Raw genomic sequence first — 26,401 nt, 5'->3', positions numbered from 1 at the left:
GCCGCGGCCGGGTTCGAACCCATGAACGCCAGCTCAGCATCCGAGCGCCCCAACCGCTGAGCCACCGCGGCTGGTGGGAGCCCAGGAGGACGTCGTCATTTTCGCAACTGGCCACTGAGAGGGCCACGAGGCTGCAGCCATTCTCCGGGAGGCTGCCGCCATTTTCGTAAGCGGCAATTGGGGGAAGCTGCCAACCTCCATATCGAGTATTACTCGGCGAAGCCGATACGTTATTTACAGCCAGCCCAAGAGAACTAGGCCGATGGTTGGTAACTCGCCGGCCTAGAGTTGGTGGCAATGAGCTCGGCCGACTTAGCTCGTGCCAGCGTTGGGCAACGGCAGGCCAACTGTTGTGTCGGCCTATGACTGGCAAAAGGCAAACAACCGACTGCTGGCAAACGCCTTGCAATAGTTGGCTGCCAATGTGTAGGCAAGGAAATAAAGACTGATACCGGGCTGCCGCTGGCCACCAGCCACTTTGGATAAATGTTTAGGCAGTTTGTGTAATTAGGGTAGCCGCTGGTCAAAACGCTGTCTTGATCGTATGTGTAACAGCCGCCAGAACGTTTTTCAAATATACAAAAGTATTGCCTTCATGACACGCGCATATCGCGCAGTTGTGGTGCCTGAAAAATAGTCTCATTACGTTTGCATAATGTTCGCAACAAAAATTCCTGAGTGCACTATTAAGTTTTTCTAATAGACCATATTTGCAGTGCAGTTTGCTCATTTGCATTTCTTGGTTGTGTCATCACAGAATCACATGCAATTTCACGAAATAATGCTTAACGCACGTGCAAGAGCCACTGGCTCCAACAGCAGGATTTTGATTTCGAGTATATAAGCCCGTGAAAATTCGTAATTCTGTGGGTGTATGCTCAATGTGTCCTAGCATTAACGAGACCTTTTATAATTTGTATAATGTTTCTGCACCTTGATCTGCGTGACGAATCTGGTTGACTTTAGGCATTGCATGGTCTTCGTGACAGCTTGATATTACTATTCAGATTTAGTCAGTAAATATGCCGGCACTCTAATCAAACGACTACTCCATTGTGATAAGCTGCAGGCCGTTCTTTTTCATGTTTCAATAACAGAAAGTGCAAATTAAGCTTTGAAAATATTTTTCACGTTTTGTACAGCTGCCATTCTAGTGTACTTTCTAGTACAGTCGAGCTCGCCTATAACGAACATGAGCGTCACGCGGCGTCCGTTCGTTATATCCTGAAGTTCGTAGTAAGTGGACCACACCTATAAAGAGTTGCTTGTCAAAAAAAAAATTCTTTTAGAAAAAATTCGCGATGGAAGTCTGTTTTTCCAGCGTAGATCTTATGGAGGCTTCCAGTTTATTTTAAGCAGAAGCGATTTGCATCGCCCATTTGGAATCCTCATCAAGCTTACCTCATCAATGCCCTCGAATCTGTTCAAAATCGCGCTGCTCGCTTCATTCATTCATCTTACTCTTATGACATCAGCGTTTCCTCCTTGAAAACAGCATCCGGGTTATCACGTACCCTTATCGCTCCGCCGTCGCATTGCCAGCCTGTCTTTATTTCACAAATTATTCCACAGCCCTATGCACATCGCACCTTATATTCTTCCCCCAGCACGCATATCTCATTGCACCAGCCATCACCTACAAGTTGCCCGTCCACGCTCACGCACCGTCACTTTTTCTAACTCCTTCTTTCCTCGTGCAGCCGCAGACTGGAACGGCCTTCCAAACAACGTTGCCATCATCACTTGCCCAAGTCTTTTCGCTGAAAATGTAAAAACTTTCCTGCCATTGTGAATCTGTGCTTTTGATTGTTGCCACCCCTTATGTAACACCCCTCTTTTGGGGCCTTAAAGGTAATGAAATGAAAGCGTGCTATCGCCGAGGCCCTAGCTTGGCATAGACAAGTTGTCTGAGGCTCTTTTTGTAGCTCATTGCTACAGGCGCGCTTATGGGTGCTGGCTCCGAAGTTTCATCCTCATCTGATTCTTCCGCGTCACTCTCGTCCTGCACTTCAGAAACGATGCCCTCGTCCATGCACGGTTCCACGGTGTCGGCGTCGTTATCGACAGAAATGAAATCATTCCCACCAATGTCATGAGCCCCCCCCATGTCGGAGTCGACGGCGCGCTGCCATAAATCGTTGCTGGGCTGGTCACCTTCTCAAGCATCCAGGCTCGAGCGGCATCGACAAAGCCGGCCTTCCGGAAGTAGTTCCCTCGCCAGTGGCCATCACCTCCGCCCAGGCCGCTTTCATCATCTCTAGCGCTGAATACAATGAAAATGGGCACGGTGTTCCCGTCAGCCATGCCGAATTACAACCAGGGCCAGAGATTTGAACGAAGCCAACGAAACGTCCGCACCGCAACAAGATCAAGTGACAAAAGCGCGCGATGTGGTAGACGTGCAACGTGCACAGGCGGCAATCAAGCCAATCAAGCTAAATATACAAACGCACAGCGCCAGCGTAGAGACCAATGAGGGGCGTCCGGGCTCGACTGTATAAAAGGTGATCCGTTGTTAGGCCATCGTAGGGCTGAGCATGGCCCGTGTTGGCAAGCGGTCATCGGCTCTTGCAAGGCCAATGTCAATCCCCAACCACAGCCCAAGCTGGTTTGCCGAGCTCAGGCCATGGACGACTTGGTTGGCTGCCGGAGAGGGGCCATCGACGGGCCATGCAGGTTTTTCCAATTGGCTAGGAAGTTTAAAAATTGAGTTGAGGAACGGCTGTGCCATAATAGAAGCTGTGAACATAATAATCAACTGCAGTGGAAGAAATAAAATACTGAAGATACAGGATAAAGAAATTATGTCGAACTCAACGCAGGTGTTCACCGGTGTTCAAACGCCTGAACGTTTTCTTCAGAGACCTGGACGCCCGACGGTGGCTTGGGCACAATGGATGCTAACATTTGAACCTATAAATATACGGTGATTCTTCGGCATCTTCTGAAAGCAAGTAATCTCTGTTGATTTATAATTTAGGGGACAAAGGTCACAAAATTTATTTTGTGACTGCTGCAGTTACATTGCTCAAGAATTTTCAGTGTTGACAAATTTGGTTGTAGAATGACGAAAATTCTACAACCGAACGCAGCAGTCAGCTGAATCAGTTGCAGAATACATAGCCGCACTCCGAGACCTGGCAAATCCACCGTTTTTTGTCCCCAGAAGAGGCAATGAGAGACAGGTTCGTAACCGGTGTCTCATCGCTACATGTTCGCAAATGTCTTTATTAAAGGACCCAGAAAGGGGGTCTCAATGAAGGTGTGATATGTCTGTGATGTTAAAAGACGACGGCTCATAATTATCCCCCAGCAAGAATTTTAATGAGTTTTGTGGAAGCTGAGTTATATGCAGACAAAATTTGAGCTTCCGCGTCTTCACGCCTTTCTCCTCTCGCCTGCCAAAACGGCGGCGCTCCTCCGCTGGCCCCACTCACTCGGCCCCTTCCCTACCTCCGCCGCCTGCGGTGCGCGCGGGGTGGCCGCGGCCGCGGCAGCACGTGACGTCTGGAAGAATTTGGAATAACCCCCGGCTGCTGATGTCATGCGCAAGACGTTTTCGTGCGAAAGCCCGGCACCGCGTGTCGCCGCGAGGTGCGAAAGCGGGAATTTTTAAAAATGTATTGTAAATTTCCCGCTCGTTTCCGAGGTCTCGTACGCGGCATGGACGCTCGGTGGCCTGTACTCTACATAGTGCAAGCATTTTAAAGCCAAGCTCAAACACCCCTTTCTGTGGCCCTTTAAAAAGATCGAATATTTCCTTCACTACGTTTTCAAAGATAGCCTTGCAACACAAGAAAATTAATCGCGACACCCAAGAATTCACAGCACCCGTGCAACCAGTCCGAGAAGCAACTTCATCTTCGCATCAAGTTCGACCACAGCTTCAAGAAACCGCCCCGTTGCATCAAGTTCGTCCACAGTTTAAGGTAGAAACATCATTTTGCCACCGATTTGCTCCAGAGTTGAAGAGCATCTTCATCATCTCGTCAAGTTTGTCCCCGACATCAAAAAACAAATGTCTTCGTTCCATCAAGCTCATCCGCAACGTTCTACTACACTTCGACAAGAGCAGCAATGTATATGCACCATACGTCCAGAAAAAAATCCACAATTGCCTTCACGGCAGCCAGTGCAGCAATACATCATAGCACTGTACTGCTGAAATCTCATATTGGAAGATTGATTCAGGTCCCTTATTTGGCATGCTAAAGTGCTTTAACATGTTTAAAATGACCTAAGGACATCTGAAATAATTTTGCAGTCCTCGAGATAATTACGAGAGCCACAGCATACCATCATTACCTGATATGCAGTAACAATGGAAGTTAAAGCAAAACACGTTCTCCTTGGTAGCCAGCACTGGAAGCCTGCTCAGGAAGACCACAGAGCCAGCTCCATTTTCAGCTCTTTGTGCAGACCAGTATTTTGTGGTCAGCTGCTGAATATCTGTGATAATAGAACATGGAGGTATTCAAAGGGCAAAGCACGGCTTGAATTTTATTAGCTGAAGCAGATGAATCAGTTCTTGGACAGAGAGTAGAGAAACAGTTTCATGTGGAAAGCTTTCTTTATTCTGTTTTCCCAAGAAACGGCCTTGCCACACATGTACAGCGTACAAACATACAAACACGATGCACTGGCTTCTATTCTGCCTCATGAGACAAAAACCTTTCAATGACACCCTTATGCAGACACCTTTGTGCACAATAAGCTTTATACTGAGTGCTCTTGAAATAACATGCAAAAAGTATTGCACCCAAATTTCAATCGCTTCTAATTATGTTTTTGCCCCTTCCAATTGTTCCTCTTATCTCGTGCACCAATGCTGATTATATAAACAATAATGCGGTAGGATTGTTTCTGATCTCTAAATAACACCTCCCATCTATAAAACTGACATTGAAAACTAAAATCAAAAATAGTGAATTAAAATAAAGGACACCAGTCTGAAGTTCCTCTTGTCCATATTCTTGTCCATTTTCTTGAGCTAAAAAAGCAAAAAGCCAATATTTAGAAGATTTCAAGAAAACTGTCACCCACTGTACGTATTGAGTATAACTGACATAGACACGATCCTGATGAACATAAGTGCAAAATGCCACAAGTTTTACATCATCTGAACATGAAAGGCTAAAAATTGAAGGTAAAATCAAGAGAAGTAGGGGATGATAAAATTAATTCCACGCATGGAGCAAAAGGAAGGCCATACTAGGGTCCTTCTTGCAGTGTTTTTTGCGCATGAACCATCAAGAAGCTGCCCCAACCCTCTTTAAAAAAATATACCGCCTGCATACTTCACGAGTCCATTTATTATGTACATCCTCCATAAAATGGCAGCAAAATCTAGCAAAAGTAGTAAAAAGGAGGCAGGCTTGCAATACGGCTGCATCCAGCTCCACTGGCGGCCAGGGTAGCCGGCCAGTAAATCGTTTGCTGGCATATGTGCCTTCAGGAAGGTTTGACAGATATTCATGTGGAGGATTTGATATTCTGTGACAGAGTGAACGAGAAAGCAGCAACGAATAAATATTTGGAGTTACTAGTGAAAATTTAGGCCAAGACAACTGCCTTGCGTATATTGCACAGACAGTCATCTGCAGAGACAGTTTTAACAAGCAAGAACACAAAACGTATTATAATTACCATATACAGTATTGTGCATCATTATCGTGAAGACTAAAAATTTTCTCGCCTCTACCACTGTGCTCGTTTACGCTGAAACTGCGCACAGAACTCAACAGTTTTACCGCAAACGAGCCAGTGGTTGCAAGGCGAGAAAATTTTTTGAAGTCTTCACGATAAAGGTGCACAATACTGCACGCACACACACACTCTCTCTCTCTCTCATGGAAGGGGTGCGCAAATATACGCGGAGATTTCGTGAACACGCTTCCTAAACAGACTCTACAAGGTCGTAACGCGCAATATATGCAATATATACCGTGCTGCCGCCTGTAGGATTGACCCCCCCCCCCCCCCCCTTCCCAACTCGTACCCCTTGCTGGCCAGAAAAAAGATCAAAAATATCGGACGCATCGGCGCGTGCGCAGCTGAAAGCAATAAACGTGCATCGATGCAACCGCAAAGCCAGTAGTGGGAGGCAAATGGAGATAACAGCCGATAAACCGGTGCCCTCGCATGCGGCCCGGCCCGACTTACTAGCGGCAAACCGAACAGCAAATGGTTTGGTAATTTCAGGTTCCAGCGGGCGCCGGTGCGATTACCGGAAGTTTGCTCTCGCAACTGTTCGGGAAAGCGTAGCAGGGAGCATAAAATGTGCGAGTAAAAATGAAAAAAAAAAACATGAGTGATAAATTAGGGGTGCGCAAATTACGCGAGTAAATATAGTAACTGCCTGCATGACCTGGTGTGCCGAACTCCACCTGGAACCGCGAACATGTGGTGCTGCATGTCTTAATTGTGCATGTCTTACGCACTCGGCGTTCGCACCACAAAAGACAAAACGTTATGCTGAGCAAAAAACTAGAATGGGGTGCTCCCACGCTAGCGGCGCGATGTGCTGTGTCGCTAGGCCTAGCGTGCTTCGCATCAAAGCCACAGCGAAAGTGCTTTGAATATATATAGTTACGGTTTATTATAAAAGGTGAAATATTGTTACCAGTTTACTATAACCTCACGTTAAAATGAACGTATAATTAATTTCTGAAGGACATGTTGGCTCACCTGATAAGCAATTGATCCACCTCCATTTTCTTACTTGCCACATCACTCGCCATATCCTCCTCATCACGGCGCTCTTTCCTCAGCTTATCATTTTTCTGCAAGCCACCTGCTGCTCATTTATAAACGAAGCAAGACAAACAACAATGGCATTAAAATATTGAAAGTAAAAAACAAACATGTAACTGAACATGTGGAAGTAGTATACATATATAGGAGTATCCCAAACAAATCAGCACCATCTGAGCCTTGAAAATGTGCACAGATGCATCAGTGGACAAACATTTCTGACATACAGCAATGTGTTTGGGGTTGATCAATTTAATTTGCTTCACACTCTCACCAATTGATATCTAAACACAAGGTGGAACCAAAGTTGCCCAAATTTTATGGGTCCACTTGGAAAATTTAATTCTGCACCTTGTACATATGCAGTCAGCAAATTAATTATAGTTATGGTGCTTGGTGTTGCAAGTGATCAGCTGCAGTTACATAGAATGTTGATAGAACCTGTTCCCTAAGAGTCTTGTCTTCAGTACTTAACAGCTTGCATTGAAATAAAACATCGACCCCGATGGATCTTTGTGGCTGCTACTTGAACTGTTCTTTCAAGCAGAGGTCAAAACAACTAGGCCATCATTAAATTGCAAGTTTCCAAGCCCTCCTGTATTGCAAATTTATATGCACAGAACCAAATACATGCAGAATACCTTCCAACCTTTCACCCTTTTCAATGCCCCAATCTGCTAAATTCTACACGCGTATTATACATGCTGGAATGGCAGAACATGGAGGAACGAAAAGACAGGAGAAGCCAGATGCATTCCAGACGCATTGCGAAAAGCTTGGCGGAAGTTGAGTTTCATTCTTAAGACTATTTAATTTTTATATATGAGGCAAATAGCAATGGTTTCATAGTTGCTAAAGGGCCTGCAGTTTGTTGGCTGGTGTATGCATGAGCCATTGCTGGTATTGAGAGGCACAGGAGAGGAGGAAGCTGCCTCATGTACAAGTAGGGGCTGCAACTTCTGATTCCAGGGTGGCTTGCAAACAGTGGTGTCACTGCCTCTTTTAATTTTTGCCTTCGTGCATATGATTGCAGGCCAGGAAATATATAGGATGATGATGATGTTGATGATTATAATACAGCCATGCTAATTAAGATATCTGACAAAATAGTGAGCACTTACAAGTAACATGTAAATTAATAGTTGGTTCTATGAAGTATGAATGGATAAGAGACTGCTCCTCCCCCCATCAAGACAAACTTGAAGGTACAATCAATGCTTACTTTCTTTCACATTCCTCATCCACTTGCCTCTCTCACCCTTAACTTTTATGAACCTGAGCACACAGCAGACCATAAAAACAAGTTTTTACGACACGCACATCAGCATCTAACGAGAGAAGGTTGGGCAAGTTGGACAGCCAAACTGCAAACTATATATACAGTTGAAATATGAAGGAGAGAAAAGAGAGACACGGCACTGACTTTTAACTGTAACTGCATGAAGTTTAACTTACTATAGGAAATGTATGATCAGCAACAAAAGTTTGCAAGATGCTGCATCCACAAAAAATCCATGTTGTAACGTGCCCCGAATAAAAAGCCAGGTAGTGATTGGACTAATCTGCACTTCTATGTGTGGCTTATGTATTGTACATGTTTATTCCATGATCTTGCAAAATGTGTGCAACAATTCGCACCTTTTGCAAGTCTGGTATCCTGCAATATTTTGGCACCAATGGCAGAAAATTACACTGTGTTATTCAGAGTACTGGTGCTGTGTTTTTGTAAACATTTCACCAGGACTGAGCTAATTAATTCATCTCAAAAGGCTGGAAGTTGTTTCAACCATGGACTTGGGATTTCTTTTGTGCATTCTTGCTGCTGAGACAAAAAGGTAAGGTGGATACAAAGACATGGTAAGTTCTGAAATGTAAAAAAGGTCTGCATGATCTTAGTGTGGGCAAATTGAAATCCTACTAACATTAAAATGATACTGTAGCATTACAAGTTGTCTTGTTGCACTAGCTATGAAGCAACATTCTTGTGCATGGCTCTCTGAAGCACACAAACTCTGGCCAAATTTATTACCATCTGGCTAATTAGTGGCAGTGTAATAAGATACAACACAAAAGTGAAGTCAGAAGAACTTCCAAACATGACACTATAGCCTTCATGGGATTAGTTGTATGATGCAGTAAATGCGCTGTGAAATTTTGCAAATAACTTCATATTCATCATTATGCTCGTTACAAACATTACACATTACAAACATTACACTCATGTAACCAGAGATTCCAAGATAGCCGAATCAGCAAGCTCATAGAGAACGGACAAAAATTCTGCGGTATTAATAGATCACCTCACAATTTGCTCCGTTGTGTTGGAATTGTTTACTCTGTTAACATACTGGTTTTAAAACTTCCACTGTACCTAGCTCTCTGGAATTTAAGGGGAGCTGGACTTTTTAATTTAAAGCAAAGTGCACCAAATTCTTCATTGAAAACTGGTTTTAATCGAAAAAGGTCAGTATCTCTGGCATACATGTTATAACTAGCTGGCTTTTTGGTACCAGTTACAGTAGGTCACAGGAGAAAATCGAAACCACCTGGAAACTGGAACCAGGAACGCGGGGAGACGATATCTAGCAATGGTGTTATTGTTGCTAAAGGGCAGTATGCTGGTCGGTGTGTGCATTAGCCATTGCTGCCATTGAGAGACATGGAAGAGGCGGAAGCTGCCTCATGTACAAGCAGGGACGGCACCTTCTAGTTGCAGGGTGGGTTTACGAGCAGTGATGTCCCTACCTCTCATTTAATTTTTGCCTTTCTACATGATTGCAGGCCAGGAAAATAGGATGATGATAATGTTTATAAATCCAGCCATGATGATTCAGATATGCAACAAAATGGCGGACAATTACAAATAAAAGTAAACTAATGGTTTGTGCTCTAAAGGACCTGTGAAATGAATATGGGACTGCTTCATGAAGACCAACTTCCACTTGCCTCTCTCACCCTTAACTTTTATGTGGCTGAGTATACAGCAGACCACAAAAACGAGTTTTTATGACACGTGTGGTGTGCAGCATCTCAACGACAAAATGTTGGGCAAGCTGAGTAGCCACACTGCAAATTATATATACAGTGGAAAGATGAAGGAGAGAAGAGACAGAGGCAATGATTTTTAACTGTAACTGCATGAAGTTCAACTTAATATATGAAATGTACAATCACGATCAAAGGTTTGCAGGATGCTGCTTCCAAAAAAATCCAAAAAACCCATCCAAAAAAATCCATGCACCCCGAGTACAAAACGAGCTCATAATGATGCGCATGTGGCTCATGCATTATATGTGTCGACTACATGATGTTTGTAAACAGTGTGCAACAATTCGCAACTTTTTCAAGCCTAGTATCCTGCAATCTCTTGTCATCAAAGGTCAAAACCTGCACTGTGTTATTCAGAGTACTGATGCTTGTCTTTATCAATATTTTACCAGGACTGAGCTAATTCTTCACAAAAGGCTCGAAGTTGTTCAACCATGGACTAGGGATTTGTTTGGTGCATTTTGGCTGTCGAGACAAAAATGCAAGAAGGATATAAGGGCATGGTAAGTTTCTTTTCATGAAATGTAAAAGAGATCAGCATGATCTTAGTGCGCACAAAATAAAATCCTACTAACCTTAGAATGATACTGCAGCATTACAAGTTACCTTGTGGCGCTAACTGTGAAGGAACGCACATCTACATGGCTCACTGCGGTGCACAAACTCAGGTCAAATTTATCACCAGCTGCTTAATTATAGTGGCAGTGTAATAAGATACAACACAATAGTCAAGGCATAAGAACTTCCAAACATGACACTAGCCTTCACGGGATTATTTCTATGGTGCAGTTAAATAGTGCTTGGACTTTTGCGAATAACTTCATTTTCCTCCACACACTGTAGCATAAACATTACACTCATGTCACCAAAGAGGCTAAGATAGCCTAATGAGCAAGATCATTGAGAGGGGCAAAAAAATTTTGTGGTAATAATCATAAACCACCTCATAATTTGCTCTATTGTGTTGAATTGTTTACTTTACCAGGAAACTATTTTTAGAATTCCACTGTACCTTTCAAGAACCTAAGTAGGGGCTGGAATTTTCGGTTTAAACTAAACTGCATAAAATTCTTTTCTTGAAAATCGGTTTTAATCAAACAAGGTCAGTATTTCTGGCGTGCATGTTGAAACTAGCTGGCTATTGGTACCAGGTATAGTACATGACAGGACAAAATTGGAACCACCTGGAAACTGGAACCAGGAATGCGGTGAGACGACATCTTTGGAATTCAGCAACACGGTTTTGAGATATGAGGCATTGATCTGTGAACTCGGTCATGCTGTTGCTGATCGGGAGGCTTCACCTACACCCACGGAGGAATACTATATAGGAGTGGAAACTCCACTGTCTGCGGCGACCAGAAAAGGACCCAAGCCCGCGGCGCCTCTATCATGCTGGCGGCCTGGAAAGAAACTACTGCCATTTCGGTTGCCAAGGCAACCGGTCGAGCGTGTTGCTCCCGTTCGGCCGCGCACGCCTGCCTTCTATTGAGGGCACTCTCGCGCGCTTCTTTACTGCTGGTAGCCCAAAGAGCAACTGGTGCTACGCTTCAACCATTTGACCACAGTAAAAAATAAAACGCGTTCTTTTCCATGACTGCTATAAGATGATCTGTAGCTTCTGGTTGTACGCAGGGCTATTGTTTGACACCCACGCGATGACTGATTTGATGGGTATAAGCGCTGCTGGCATTTGTCGAAGGCAAACATGCCTTCACGTTCGTCGAGTATATGACCACGCTAAGTTTCATCTGCTGGAGGAGAACGCGGGCGTCGTACGGTGCAGCGTTTATGACTACACGTCAGCCAAGAAGGCAACAAGCGGCTACAACTTCTCACCTTGCTCACCTTCTCCCTGCAACACTTGTAACCGCTTTAGCAATTTTGAACAAAACACCTGCATCCCATCTTAGCCTAGCAAATTCCGAAGGAGGCCGCACTGCCCGTAGCAGCGCTGTTAGTATTACGGCCCTCCAACAGACACCGTCAAGAACTGTTGTTGTTTGACTTAAGGGCGCAGAAATACAACGTCACAGCGTGCCTGCTGAAGCAAACACCTGTGTCGTCTGCTTGTCGGCTGCTTTGAGTGCGCGCTGCCGGAGAGCGCGCCGAAGCCGCCTGCCCGGGCGCTGCATTTTTTTTTTTCGCTGCGGCTTCTACGAGGCGCCGCATGGCGCCGCCACTGCATACGGCCCCGTCGGCACATACAATTGTAACTTTATCTGGTCACCTGTGCTCGCTCGCGCTGACGGGAGTTTCACCTCCTATATAGTCTTGCTCCGTGGCTACACTTAAGCACTATCGGCTAGCATAGCACTGTCTGCCCAGCTTTATCACTGGCATAGGGCTGTCACTTGGTTAAGTAGGTTTTTCCACTTCATGCAAAGACACTGAGAACATTTGAAACTGTGACAAGCAACTGTGAACATGAAGTCGTGAAAAAATGGCGCAAAAATGTGCTCTTGCTTCTGCAACAGTTAAGCAGCAGTTCCACCTCTGCCTCAGCATGGGGACTATGTGATGCGTGGTCCTATCATTAAGTGCAGAGAGCAACCAGAATATGACAACCAAGCTTTTAGGACTGAATTTGTCATTTACCTCGGATATATTTACTTTCTTTATGACATGCTCGACTTTGTTTTGCTAAAATATGTCTTTATATAACCATTTTTGCGTTAGGTACTGCTGCATATGAGTTGCTTGTTTTAAAAAAAGGACCAAATATACTGTAGCACTTTTGATTGCACAGAAAGCAATGTATTTTACCTCCCCCCCCAAAAAATAAAAGTTCGCATGCAGAAAATATTTACTAAAAGGAACCAAAAGGTGTGTTCTAAAATAAACAGCAAAAGCTCAACCACTAATTGTAAGATGATGTAGGCCTGTCATGATATGATAACAAATGCTCTTTTTGTGGATCTGTCACTCCTTCTTTGCTGCAAAGAAAGCCCACTCACAGTCACTGTAGTCTAACTTACTAACAAGTTCAGCCTCAGATCTGCACCTGGTCATAGGAATCTGTAATAGCTTGCTACCTGGTCTTAGGGAAATGAACAGCCATCACAAGTATCACCTCTTTATCACATGCCATGTGGCGAAGACTTACATTGGCATTGCGTCTGATGCTACCTGCACATCACTAGCACAAGTGTGCAGCTGTGTGTTTAGTAAATGAGAGTTTCTGTGCCTGAACTTTGCCTTCTTGTCCATATTATCACCAAATAAATTTTCATTGCAAGGCTAATGACAGAGCATTATTGTAGAATGCATAGTAACTATGCATTGTGAAGCACGGAACATTGTACAAGTGACAGTTGTATCATGTACCTAACTAGGAGGAGGAGAAGGACATTAATAGAACAGGAGAGATCTGCCTGGTTGACGGCCTGGCATGCTACTCCAGGTGAGGGGGGTGAGGGTGCAATGTATAAACCTAACTAGGTTTATACATAGGTTTACACATTGCAATTATCAGAGAGCCAGCACAGCTGTGCTCTGTTAATCAGCGCATGACCTCTGAGACTTACCACCACTGACGGCACCCTTTGCTGGTGAAGCATTGGGAAACAGTGATTGTGCCACATTTGAATTAGAACAGCTCGGGTCGCCTCTGCCAGAAGAGCTGCTAGCAGCCAACCCTGTTTCACTTGAAGTGTGGTCAGCTCTTGCATTCACCTGAAAAGTATATGAAGGTGTACTGCAGATGCAGGAAACTGATGGCTTTGTTGATGACCGAGTGGTTTACGGAGCAACACTAAGCCACTACAGGCACAGCAGTGTACAAAAGACGAGGACAGAGTAGACAGACAAGGACGAGCACCACTAATATGTTCTACTTTCTCATGTTAAAAAATTGGCAGTGGTTGAGCTCGGCTATGCCAGGATATACGTAGCGAAAGCTGAGGCGTAGCTTCGTTAGTTTTGGTTAAGCTTTATTGCAAGTCCAGGTTAGTCTGGCTAGTTGTCACGTGGTTCGTCACGTGGCTGGCCACATGACCAGTCACGTGGTGCGGTGCGACCACACGTGGGAATGTGAGCACGGCGACTGTGAGTTCGTGGCCAATGTAGCTTTCGCTACAAAAGTTCTATTGCACCAAACATGCCTTGTAAACAAAAACTGTGTGTATGTGTACGTGCATGCACGCATGCACATGTGGATTGTGTGTGCATGCAGTCAGCGCAAGTGACACATAGATACCATATTCATGGCTGGTTCCAACTTGCTCCAAATTTCTTACTTGGGAACTGGGAGGCTTAAGAGGGCAATGCTGAAGAATGTGTGTGAAGCATATTTAATCCCCTTGAATACAATTAAACAAGCCTAGCTGATTGACAGTGTAAGCAAACTGAAGGATGCTTATTGCTGCTGTTTTATTAGTAAGTTGCCATGTTGCATCATCATAAAAAATTATCTTGATTTGTGCAGTCCTGGAAAGAGTGAACAAGAATGGCTGGACAGAAATCCTTGGCACAGCTTTTATGAAGGACTCAATGTAATGAATGTGGAAAAAAATGCAGAACAAAGTAGAGGACTGATTTTAGCCCACGTGCTTCATCTCCTTGCTAATTCAACTCCCAGTGCAAAGATGCTGTTATGAATATTGGTATGGCCTCTGACATGGAACTGTCAAAGGAATTACAAGGAGCCGATAGTTGCAGAACACACTGCTTACGGGAGAGAGTGCCAAGTTAGACACCGGGAACCTCAGTAGTTTCATTGCATCCAGAAATTGGTCCGCTGCTTCGCTGTTCTTGAAACGTAGGGCAAGCAGGTATGAACTTGCTATGCCATCCGAGAAGCTTTTTGCTGGCCATTCAACAGTGCAGTCACCTTTCTTGTTGAATTGAAGCTCAGGTGCGAGCAGGAAGTTGCTAGCCTGCTTGAGACAAGAAAGTGGCTCAGGAAAACAAATTACATTAAGCAACAACACAAGGTGCAGCAGTCACATAAGGCATTGCAAACAAAGGTGCTACATAAGCCTAGGCCTGTTCTAACTGCAATGAACCACTTTTATTACATACTGAGCTGCAGTGATCGAGCTACGCGCACATGCCAAACAGTTCCACTTCACTGCATCGAAAAATTTGCTAGACGACATCAAATGCAAAAAGGCACACAAGCTTTTCCTTCCACCAGCTATGGCCTGCATATATGTCCGTTGATCTCAAACTCTAAGCATGATCATCATTAGCAGCCTAACTATGCCCAATGCAGGACAAAGGCCTCTCCATATCTCTCCACTTAACCCTGTCTAGTGCCAGCAGTGGCCACATAATCCCTGCAAACTTCCGAATCTCATCCGCCCATCTAACTTTCTACTGTCCACCTGCTACACTTGCCTTTTCTTGGAATGCAATCTGTTACTCTTAACGACTGCCAGTTATCTTGCCTTCTCATTATATGCCCTAGCATTATATGCCCTAGCTGGCCATGCCCATTTCTGAGAATGTCATTAATTCAAGTTTGTTCCCTGACCCACTCTGGTCTCTTCCCATCCCTTAATGTTACACCTATTGATCTACTTTTTACTGCTCTCCGGATCATCCTCAGTATAAGTTCAGCCCTTTATGTCAGTTTTTATGTTTCCTCATAGACAAGTACCGTTAAGATGTACCTGTTATATACTCCCTTCTAGAGAGATACTGGTAAACTGCCATTCAAGATCTGCATGGCATCAGTCTGTGACCCAAGTGTGCACCATGCACACATTTGATCGCTACAACAGTTATGATTGTCAGAACAATGCCATTGAGCAAGCAGTCAAAGCATGAACTTTGAACAGAAAGGGTACAATGAGATTCTCTAATGTCCTGTATACTGGTGATTATTGAGAGAGTCTAAAGGGTAGTGGTATGAGGGGGATCAGCGCAAAGACTCCAAGTGTAAGCCATGACCCGGCCATTATGCGCAACAAAGTAAACAACAGCCCCGACCTGCACTCATGAAGCATACCTGTGTAGACAGATGGTCTAATCAAAGAGATGAGTTTGGTGACCCGTTCAGGCAGTGCATCTACCAGGATTGGTATCAGCTCAACATGCTTCGGAATAGGCGCGATGCAGAGGTACTCCGGGAGTGGGGAAGGAGGGTAATGATGGGGTCGATGGGATTGGGAGCAGCTAGTTGAAGGATTCGGTGTCCTTGTTTGGTGCTGGTTTGGATGCTTCTGATAGAAGGTCTCCCAGGTGTAAAAAGAGCCCCATGGAGTTTTAGTGCTCACTGAACATGGGTAGGAAAACGCTGAGGGTGGTCTTGTACAACATATGAAGCACATGCATTGTATAAGTAACGTATGGTAAAGTATGAGCGTAAGTAAGTTAAGTACGGTAAGGTACAAGTGAAAGTAAGGCATAGAACTGTTTCACATCTGCTGAGTTCAAATGTGTATGCTTGACCAAGAAAAGCATAGATGGGATTTTGGAGGCTTTATATGCATAAAAGAACATAATGGGCAGAGTCTAATTTAAGGATGAAACAGCCATTCTCTGGTGTAGAGTGGTACACGACTCATGACTGAAAAAGGTCTAAAACTGTTTCTTTTCAATAAAAAAGCTCGCTCAGAAAAAGCAAGCACTCTATCAGAGAGCTGCATGAAACTCACAGGCTCCTGGCCTATCACCAGCCTAGTCTGCTGAGTGACTCGGTTGCGGATAAGCATGATGTCATTGAAGCCGCTGTCCTTCCATTCTTTGTCCTCCTCATCGAACAACTTGGCTTGCTGGTAGAGCAAAACTTCCTCCTCCTCACCACTTTCTACCCCGTCCTATGACAGCAAGAAAAAATGCGACACTTTTTTTTAGCCAACAGTGAGATATGATGTTCTGCTAACATAAACTCATGAAACTTAGAAGGCATCTGCCCTGTTTTTAATTTTCCCTTTCTCATCTCTCAGTCAACAATGCTTAATGCAACAAATGTACTATGCTGTGAAGTGCAGGTTCCTATATCACAGTGGCTCATTTTTTTTAGTAGCAATATAATTTGACTGTCATTCACGGTAAATACTGTGTTTGATCCAATACATTCTTTGCATTCCTTGAGCAACACCTGTATGGATCTCTTCTAAAACTTTGTGTTTCATGCTGAGTTATGCTTTCAAGGAATGCATCACTGTCTATAATGCCCAATGTGTTGGTAATGTGATTTTTAATTCACTTCAAAACAGATACCTTCTTTTTCACTCTAAGTGCTTGACCACAGGAGAGAAAGTCAGAATAACAACTGCATTAATGGCCGTCTACGTTTATCAGCTGTTCTGCTTCAATTTTTTGTGGTCCTGTTTTGTAGTATTTTGTTCAATTTTTTAAGTTCTTTAAAGACTGATAATCAACAAGCTTGCATCATTACAAAGCTTGTTGAACTGTTGTTCTAGTCATGGATGAAACATTTGGAATACTCTAGAGCCAAGAACTCACTGTTTCATTCTCATGCTGTACAAGAAAAAAGTGTCCCAAGAAATGCCATTTTATTTCATCTTCACAAGAGAAAATTATAGAAAAATTATGTGGTATAGGGTTTTTTAATTGATTCTGTGTGCAAAATAATGTGACACTTACACTGGGAGGCAAGGATACCACACGCTGCACATAGAGTTCAACACTGCATGGCTCTGCAAGCCCAGACTGTAATCATAGAAGCACAGTCAAGAAATGAAGACCTGTTGTTATAAAATACATGCGAGTTCTTTAAAACTAGCTTAGCTCGCACTTTTATACACTGTATAAATTATTAACCAAAGTCATGGTCTCCTCTGAGACCTCTGAATTTGTAGTATAGTTGCCCATATTTAGCAATAATTTCATGAGAAGCTGCGGACAGCAAAAAATTACAAAAATTTAAATTCTCAAGTTGTTTTCCTCTATCTGTATGCTAGAGACACACCAAGTCCCTGAAAGAATGGCACTGATAAAAGCTACAAAGCAGGAAGTCTCATTAATGGCTTGTACTATTTAATATGCTATATAATATAATGACTATTCTGGCCGGAGCATTTAAACGTAACTTCAAATTCAGAAATCCTTTACAGGCATATTACATAGTACTGCATTTCTGACTTAGGTTTTTTTGGCTAAACAAGATTTTGTAAATAGCTTGAGTAAATGTCACACACACACACGCACGTGCACGCACACGCACAAACACACACACACATGCATGCACGCACGTGCACACACACACATGGACACACACACACACACAAATGCATGCACGCACGTGCACACACACACACAAATGCACGCATGTGCACACACACACATGGACACACATACACGGACACACTAAGGGCATCCATAGTTCTGACAACTCCCACCTAATACAATTCTCTGACCTTTATTTGTCCTTGATTGCTGATGTACACCTTTGCAACATGCAAACAGGTTTTGCTTGCTGCGAGCAAATATAAAATTTCATCTTGAGAGCAATGATAGGTGTCATGCTAAAAAGTGTGCCACCTTCTTCATGTGTGGTGCAAAGCTTCTTTAACGGAGTTCATCAGAAAAAGGAAAAGGCATTCTGAGCAGCTGCTCTCAATTAACTATGAGTGATCACACAAGCTTGATGTGATGTGAAGTCAAGGAATGGAAATGAAGGCCTAAAGCATCAGACAAAAGTAGGCTGCCTATCACTGCATAGTAGTGAGGTATGCTTGTGAATGTTGAGCAGCAGATGCATGAGAATTAGAAATTATGGGCAAGGTAGCACTGTGCTGATGGAGCCTACTTTGCGACATTTGCAAGATATCTTTTATGTGCAGAACTTGCTTTTCACTCAAGTTTCCAGTTTTTTAACGACTTTCCAAAAGTGCAGTGAATGCACTTTGAGATGAGTGTGCAACATGCTTTTAAAAATCTAATTTCTGACTGGTGCCACAAGAGCAGGGAATGATTTTTAAATTTAAATTCATTAGAGACCACTAATGAATTCTACATTATGTACATGTATGATTATGAAATGAGAAAATTTTCCAGGCAATAAAGAATAAGCTTTATGACCGCTTCTGTGCATTGCTTGCACGATCAAAGCTGACAAATTCATGTTCTTACAGTGTTGCTTAATTAGTTCTTAGTGGCTTGTAAACATATTCAAGGTTGCATGTAACCCATTCTTTTGGCACAGCCAAGGTATAATGCAGGTGTAATGCAGGACCTTGCACCTTTTATGAGGTGCAAGCTCTGTGCATGTCTCACATGCATACAAATGGTAAAATTGCACTAAGAATGTCCTTAGGCATTGAATCGCATCACTTTCAAGCCATTTTGACCACTGAATTGGTATTAAAAAATTCTAAGGACGATTACGCTTGCACTGCCCAAGCCAAAACCACCAAAACCCAAAGCTGCCTCCGCTCAGCACAACGTGTTTTGTACACGGTCATTTACATTTTAAATATCACAGCAGACATTACCGAGAAGCGTAATCGTCAGGCAATTTTTTCTCCCCCCCCCCCCCCCCCCCCCCCCCCGCCAAGATGGGTCTTGCCAAATTGTGCACCCATGCTTGTAAAAACACAGAATACAAAAGATAAAAACACACTGAATGGTTTGTCTGATAGAGATTGGTAATATAGTCAGCACGCAAAAATAAGTTAAGTAGGTGCATCTCCAGTAAAAAAAACAACGGGTCCAACTGGCCATTTGGCTCCAATTGGAACCAGTTAATTTCACCCAATAAGCCAGTCAATTTGGCTCATAAATTCAATTGGGCAGTCCATTTGGTTTTCCTAGTTTCAGTTCGGCATTCCAACTGGTTCTGCATTTCCAATTGGATTACCCAACTAGTTTGTAAGGTTTCAATTGGTTTTGGCACTCCCAGTCGGATCGACCAAATGGAACCATTTGAAACCAATTGGAAGTCCCAATTGAAGCCCAGAAAACCAACTGGAAGCTGTTCTCCCAATTGGAAGCCCCAGTTGGTCCCATCTGGGCGATCCAGTTGGAAAATCTAAGCACAAGTCAGTGACGTCCTTCACTCCCGAGATCTGTGTGCGCGCATATATATATATATATATATATATATATATATATATATATATATATATATATATAGTCTATAAATCAGAATACGAATCTAATTAGGTTCATGTAAAAGACATATTAGCAGCTTAATCTTCTGGATGGTTTTCATTATTTCCACTATCATCACGGGCAATCTTAAATAAGATAACTTCACTTAATGGTCAACCGCCACTGGCCCCAACTATAAGGTCTCACAATTAGGGTATATATCCAACTGCAAAGGTGTTCTGTAAATGTATGTTGAGAACTTGTATTGGTATAATCTTTGATTTTAGTGTTCCTGTGTGTGATGCATGCTTGTTGGTCTCGCTTGATTTTCAAAAAAGCGTGTAATTATAATTTAATTTCCTTGTAGAAATGTTTGCAGAAGTCTCACAGCAGTCATAGGAGAAAAGCCAGTCGGTTCTAAATTAAATTAAAATTTTTTTTTGGCTGGCCAGTTCAAACCATTTGAGTCAAATAGGTATGTCATTTGAGTTCAATTGGTGGGACATTTGGTCTGGTTGGGTGACCAACTATTTCTAACTGGAAGCACCAAGGGCTCAATTGGTCAAAGCCCAATGGGTGGCAAAAGCACAATTCTTTTTTGACCAATTGGTTTCAATTGGAAATTTTTCAATTGGACCCGTTGGCTTTTTTTACTGGGTTATTTTCGGTTTGTCAGCACTTGCCAGCACTCACTTGAATTGTTTTTCTCTGTTTACATTTATATAACTCTTATCCAAATTGTGTTTTGTTTATAGTTTGCATCATCTTGTATTTTTTCATATTTTTGGAATCCTTTTATGCAACAGTTAAACGTATTTTTTTTCTGCTGTTTGTATTTCAATATTTTTATGCACTCTTCTGACAGGAGGTACCCTGTGCAGCCGTTGGCTTTGGGGCCTTCTCCTGTCTATAACAAACGCGTGTGCATCTCTCATGATTGTTTGTAATAAAACTGATTGTGAAAACAACATGGCTATGGCTTGCATTTTATTCTTAAACATTTTTTCTGTCTCATTCACTCAAATTACACTATTTTGATTCTTGGCACTGCCACTTTCTATTCAATGTTTTTACATCTATACTTTAAAAGACCTGCCTTTTTTCGGAAGTTAAAGAAAAAGTGCCGAATGGAACGAGAAGTAACCACTGGTACTGCAACAATATACACTGTCTGCATATCATTTGAATTATTTATCAATATTATTTTTTAGGCTGACTTGTGTTTTTGTATGCTGAATAGAATTTTTTTTCTAGTGGCTTTTCTTGTATATAAGCAGCGACAGTTACATAAATGTATTTCCAATTCATTAAAAATTTCAGTGTGTTTCAGTGTTAAAACATGCAAACACCCACATGCATGCACACAAATGCACTTTCATGCATGCACTCGCAGTCACACATATATGCATGCGCACACCACCTTACGAACACAAACTCAATCAAACACACACATACGTGCACATAAAACAGCCCTGTAAACTGCAGATAAAAATCAATTACATTTCTTTGTGTCAATGTAGTGGAAGCTGGTGTACCAGGAGCCATATCGGTGAAAGTCTCTAGCATGGAAGCTGCTGGCAGTGCTGGTGGGCTGGGGCTCATTGAGCGTAATGGAGGTTTCAAAGGTTCAGCAGTGGAAGTGCACCTCTTCGGTGAAGTTCCTTCGGAGGTGTCACTAAAGGAGAACTCTCTGTCATCTGAGAGATGTCTGCCAGAGCTCTCTATGGTTTCTGAAATTAATTCGTGAAGTTTACTGAGTTTCTCAGTTAGTGTGCAAACCTTGAAGGGCTCGCATGCAGTGCATGTCTCGTCAGGTGAATATAATGCACCACAATTGTCACATTTACAATCCCTTGGCTCTGGCTTCAGCTGATTCGATTGGGGCAATGACTTTGGTGCCTCTGTCTGTTCCTCGTGTGCATCACGATCTCTTTCAGAGTTGTTTTGCAGTACTGTTGATTGAACCTTGTCCTTGCAGCTCTCAAATACCTCTTTGAAGTCCTCAGCCTGCTTCTGTGTCTTGAAGCGAACTGCCAAGATTTCAAAACAATCCTTGCCCTCACTGTAATCACAGGCACACCAAGACCATGCATGGCCACGTGTTGACAGAGGATGTAACTTCATCTCAGGCAGGATATTGTGGTTGGCGCAGAGGTTGAGAACATGATCCCGGCGCATCACCACACGGCACAGCTTGGTCTTCATGTGCCGCAGGATCTTCAGCTGACCTGTGCCACGCTCTTTCCACTCCTTTGCCTTAGCATCATACCGGTACAGCTTGGCTTGTTCACAGAACAAAACTTCTTCATCCTCTTCACCAGTCTTTACCTCGATTAGTTTTGGTAGCTCAACTACTGGTTCAAACTCTCCATTGGGAACATACTCCTCTGGCGCTTCACTTTGGCTCTGAGGAGAGTCTGCCCGCTCTCCAGACACAGCTGGTGCAGAATATGGGGGTCTTGTCAATGGAGGTGCAGTGTGTGACTGAAATGGCAGGGAACATGCTGTCTGCAGCTCAGCATCAGTTGAAGCTGACCCATTTACTTTTTGAGAATCCAGATTGGAAAGTTTCATGATCCTATCAGTAGATGGCTTCTGATCTGAGCCACCGACTCCAAATCTGAACTCAGTTCCTGCAGGCTGTTGGTTGGAAATGTTGTTTGGCAGTTGTTGGACTGTACTAGAAGCAGAAATCTTTGTTTTTACTGTTATCTCTGGCTCTCCTGCCTTATATTTATCGGTCATGGTAGGAGTCTTTGAAGAACTGCTGGCACAGGAGTTGAATTTTCCAAGTTCTTTCAGAGGGATCTGTGAAAAAACAGGAGTTACTGCAGTCTGCGGGGGTATCACAGGTGCTTCTGCAGTTCTTGGCTTCTCAGTGCCTGGCCTGGGCAGCTGATGAACCTACAATTGCAAAGAAACTGATGCAAACATACACCGAAGTTGCAACAGGAGCTGTGACAAGTGTGAAATAAAATGCTATCGCATTTCACTCTGAAGGTGACTTAAGTGTCCCCATAGTCTTTTTGAAAATGAACCATATTCAATATGAGGTTCCATGGCTCAAAACGAAGGAACAGGACACAAGAGCTAAATTTCCACTAAACGCTTCATTGGCTGCCACACGGTTTATAAAGAACAAACCAAGTGTGAGAGGGGAAACGCATGAAGGGTTATCAGGTTGACAGTGTGAAAACAGACATCTCAAAATCAAATGCAAAACTAAACCAATTGCAACTAAAAAAAAAAACCTAAAAACTGGTATGTTTCACAAGTTCGACTCGCTGCGGTGGCTCAGTGGTTAGGGTGCTCAGCTAATGATCCGGAGTTCCCGGGTTCGAACCCTACCACGGCGGCTGCGTTTTTATGGAGGCAAAACGCTAAGGCGCCCGTGTGCTGTGCGATGTCAGTGCACGTTAAAGATCCCCAGGTGGTGGAAATTATTTCGGGCCCTCCACTACGGCACCTCTTTCCTCCTTTCTTTTTTCACTCCCTCCTTTATCCCTTCCCTTATGCGCAGTTCAGGTGTCCAAAGATATATGAGACAGTTACTGCACCATTTTCTTTCCTCAAAAACCAATTATTATTATTATTATTTCACAAGTTCGCACAGTGCTCTGCATTCAAGAAGGCTATGTCTTTTATTGAGAGTGATCAGGAGGGACTGCTCACACAATTTATTGGCGTGAGTGCCAATATAAAGTGCTTAGAGGAAATTTAGTGCTTGTGTCTTCTCCCTTCGTTTTGCACTATGAAACATAGCGTGAATTACCCGCTGTCCCAAACCATCACCCTTCTAAGAAATATTAAATACTTGTGTTAGGCCTTGTGTCACTACATCACATAAGGGAAGAAAAAAAATCTCACCGACAGCATTGGGCTTGCTCCAGGTGTAATTTTGTTAATGGAAGCAAATGGTGCCTCCTTTGCAGGGGAACCAGAGGCTGGCATAGGCACTGTGTCTGCAGACAGTCCATGTAGCTGAGGTGCACTGGCTGCTGACCATGAGGCACCAGTGGGTGCGACCGTAGAAGCAAAATTAAATGGTGATGGTGCAGCCTGCATCACTCCAGGTCCTGGCACAGTAGGTGAAGGATGCACACAGGTTGCTGGCATCTGGCAGGCATGTGGGGCACTGGGTGGTGTGCCTGTAGCGGCAGGAGCAAGAGAAACGTTTGGTGCCTGAGGTGTTCCATGTGCTGGCCCAGGTGATACTCCTGGTGTTGTCTGAAAGGCAGTGAATGGAGCCCTATTCTCAGGTATAACAGAGGCCTGCGTAGGCACCATGTCTGCAGGCACTCCACATGGCTGGGGTATACTTGGTGGTGGGCAAGAGACAGCTGGGGGTGCAGCCACAGAGCCAGGAATGGTAAAGGACGAAGGCACAGCCTGCATCATGCGAGGTCCTGCTCCAGTGGGTGAAGGGCCCATGTGGGTTGCTGGCATTTGGAGACCGTGTTGGAGGTTTTGTGGTGTGCCCGTAGTGGCACAATCAAGAGAAACGGCTGGTGCCCGAGGTGCTCCATGTGCTGGCCTAGGTGCTACTCCTGGTGTTGTCTGAAAGGCAGTGAATGCAGCCCTATTCTCAGGTATAACAGGGGCCTGCGTAGGCACCATGTCTGCAGGCACTCCACATGGCTGGGGTATACTTGGTGGTGGGCAAGAGACAGCTGGAGGTGCAGCCACAGAGCCAGGAATGGTAAAGGACGAAGGCACAGCCTGCATCATGCCAGGTCCTGCTCCAGTGGGTGAAGGGCCCATGTGGGTTGCTGGCATTTGGAGACCGTGTTGGAGGTTTTGTGGTGTGCCCGTAGTGGCACAATCAAGAGAAACGGCTGGTGCCCGAGGTGTTCCATGTGCTGGCCCAGGTGCTACTCCTGGTGTTGTCTGAAAGGCAGTGAATGGAGCCCTATTCTCAGGTATAACAGGGGCCTGCGTAGGCACCATGTCTGCAGGCACTCCACATGGCTGGGGTATACTTGGTGGTAGGCAAGAGACAGCTGGGGGTGCAGCCACAGAGCCAGGAATGGTAAAGGACGAAGGCACAGCCTGCATCATGCGAGGTCCTGCTCCAGTGGGTGAAGGGCCCATGTGGGTTGCTGGCATTTGGAGACCGTGTTGGAGGTTTTGTGGTGTGCCCGTAGTGGCACAATCAAGAGAAACGGCTGGTGCCCGAGGTGCTCCATGTGCTGGCCTAGGTGCTACTCCTGGTGTTGTCTGAAAGGCAGTGAATGGAGCCCTATTCTCAGGTATAACAGGGGCCTGCGTAGGCACCATGTCTGCAGGCACTCCACATGGCTGGGGTATACTTGGTGGTGGGCAAGAGACAGCTGGAGGTGCAGCCACAGAGCCAGGAATGGTAAAGGACGAAGGCACAGCCTGCATCATGCCAGGTCCTGCTCCAGTGGGTGAAGGGCCCATGTGGGTTGCTGGCATTTGGAGACCGTGTTGGAGGTTTTGTGGTGTGCCCGTAGTAGCAAAAGCAAGAGGAACGGCTGGTGCCTGAGGGGCTCCATGTGCTGGCCTAGGTGCTACTCCTGGTGTTGTCTGAAAGGCAGTGAATGGAGCCCTATTCTCAGTTATAACAGAGGCCTGCATAGGCACCATGTCTGCAGGCACTCCACATGGTTGGGGTATACTTGGTGGTGGACAAGAGACAGCTGGGGGTGTAGCCACAGAGCCAGGTATGGTAAAGGACGAAGGCACAGCATGCATCATGCCAGGTTCCGCTCTACTGGGTGAAGGGCCCATGTGGGTTGCTGGCGTTTGGAGACTGTGTTGGAAGTTTTGTGGTGTGCCTGTAGTGGCAGCAGCGAGCGAAATGGCTGGGGCTTGTGGTGCTCCATACTCAGTGGCGTCACGAGGGGGTTGCGGGGAGTGCGGTCCGCATCGGGTGCAGAGCTCAACAGGATGCAGCTGCAGAAGAGAAGGAGGGAGTGCAGTGAAGTTGATGATGACGCTGAGCTTATTGAAGAGAGTTTTGAATGTGCAGATTGTTTCAGTTGTGAAACTGACAGCCTTTTATGGTTAATTGTCTGAGAGTGCATTTGCCATCAAAATAACTTCCCTATGATGGCACCTCAGAGTGACAGGCTTGGCCCCAAAAAGCCCAAGCATTGATGTGCATTGTAGTTCGTAACATTCATCACTCAGTGAAAGTTTATTGTCTCGCACAACCTTTTCACCTGACCTGCAAATATTTCGGAGGGTTCACCTGTATATGGCGTCATGAGAGAGAGGGGGGAGGGGGTTATTTTAAAACCTATTAAAAAACTTCTTGCCATCTAGAATGGAATCTAGAGCAGCTTCTAGAATGGGATTGGGAAATATATGTTATCAGGACTACCACTGTTATTTGCTGAAAGCGAACTGGCAAAAAGCATAGACGTTGAAAAAATGACCAGCAGCTTTGCTGCCCTCATAGTCAGAAAATTAAAATTTTTTTTTATTTTTTTTTTGTCCACGCATGCTCCAAGTGGGTGAATGCTTTCACCAAGTGCCTCCACAACTGATACATCCATTTTCCCTGATTGAGGTAATAGGAGAAGAGTTCTATAGTTTATCTGCCTCAATACAAAAACTAATTTTTAGAGCA

At 44.3% G+C, this 26,401-nt stretch overlaps 1 protein-coding gene and 1 long non-coding RNA gene across 5 annotated transcripts in view; one reads left to right on the top strand and one right to left on the bottom strand.

Moving 5' to 3' along the window:
* LOC144125348 (uncharacterized) overlaps positions 1 to 26,401 on the top strand; it is an 81,480-nt gene that overhangs the window by 3,113 nt on the left and 51,966 nt on the right. The window lies entirely within an intron of this gene.
* LOC144125340 (uncharacterized) overlaps positions 4,552 to 26,401 on the bottom strand; it is a 134,368-nt gene continuing 112,518 nt past the window's right edge. For 3 of the 4 annotated variants that reach the window (XM_077658622.1, XM_077658621.1, XM_077658623.1), the window contains exons 22-29: positions 23,674 to 25,722; positions 21,307 to 22,710; positions 17,359 to 17,424; positions 16,404 to 16,565; positions 14,475 to 14,678; positions 13,329 to 13,476; positions 6,688 to 6,796; positions 4,552 to 4,990 (exon numbers count right to left, since the gene is read on the bottom strand). In XM_077658622.1, the coding sequence (XP_077514748.1) occupies positions 4,930 to 4,990; positions 6,688 to 6,796; positions 13,329 to 13,476; positions 14,475 to 14,678; positions 16,404 to 16,565; positions 17,359 to 17,424; positions 21,307 to 22,710; positions 23,674 to 25,722 (4,203 nt within the window). In that variant the 3' untranslated portion in view covers positions 4,552 to 4,929. The remainder of the gene's footprint in view (positions 4,991 to 6,687; positions 6,797 to 13,328; positions 13,477 to 14,474; positions 14,679 to 16,403; positions 16,566 to 17,358; positions 17,425 to 21,306; positions 22,711 to 23,673; positions 25,723 to 26,401) is intronic. The other variant, XM_077658624.1, reaches the window with a different exon arrangement.

The sequence above is a fragment of the Amblyomma americanum genome, chromosome 3 (genome assembly GCF_052857255.1).
Source record: "Amblyomma americanum isolate KBUSLIRL-KWMA chromosome 3, ASM5285725v1, whole genome shotgun sequence".
Lineage (NCBI taxonomy): Eukaryota > Metazoa > Arthropoda > Arachnida > Ixodida > Ixodidae > Amblyomma > Amblyomma americanum.
Note: the sequence above shows the minus strand (reverse complement) of the source record. Positions and strands in the feature narration are given on the sequence as shown.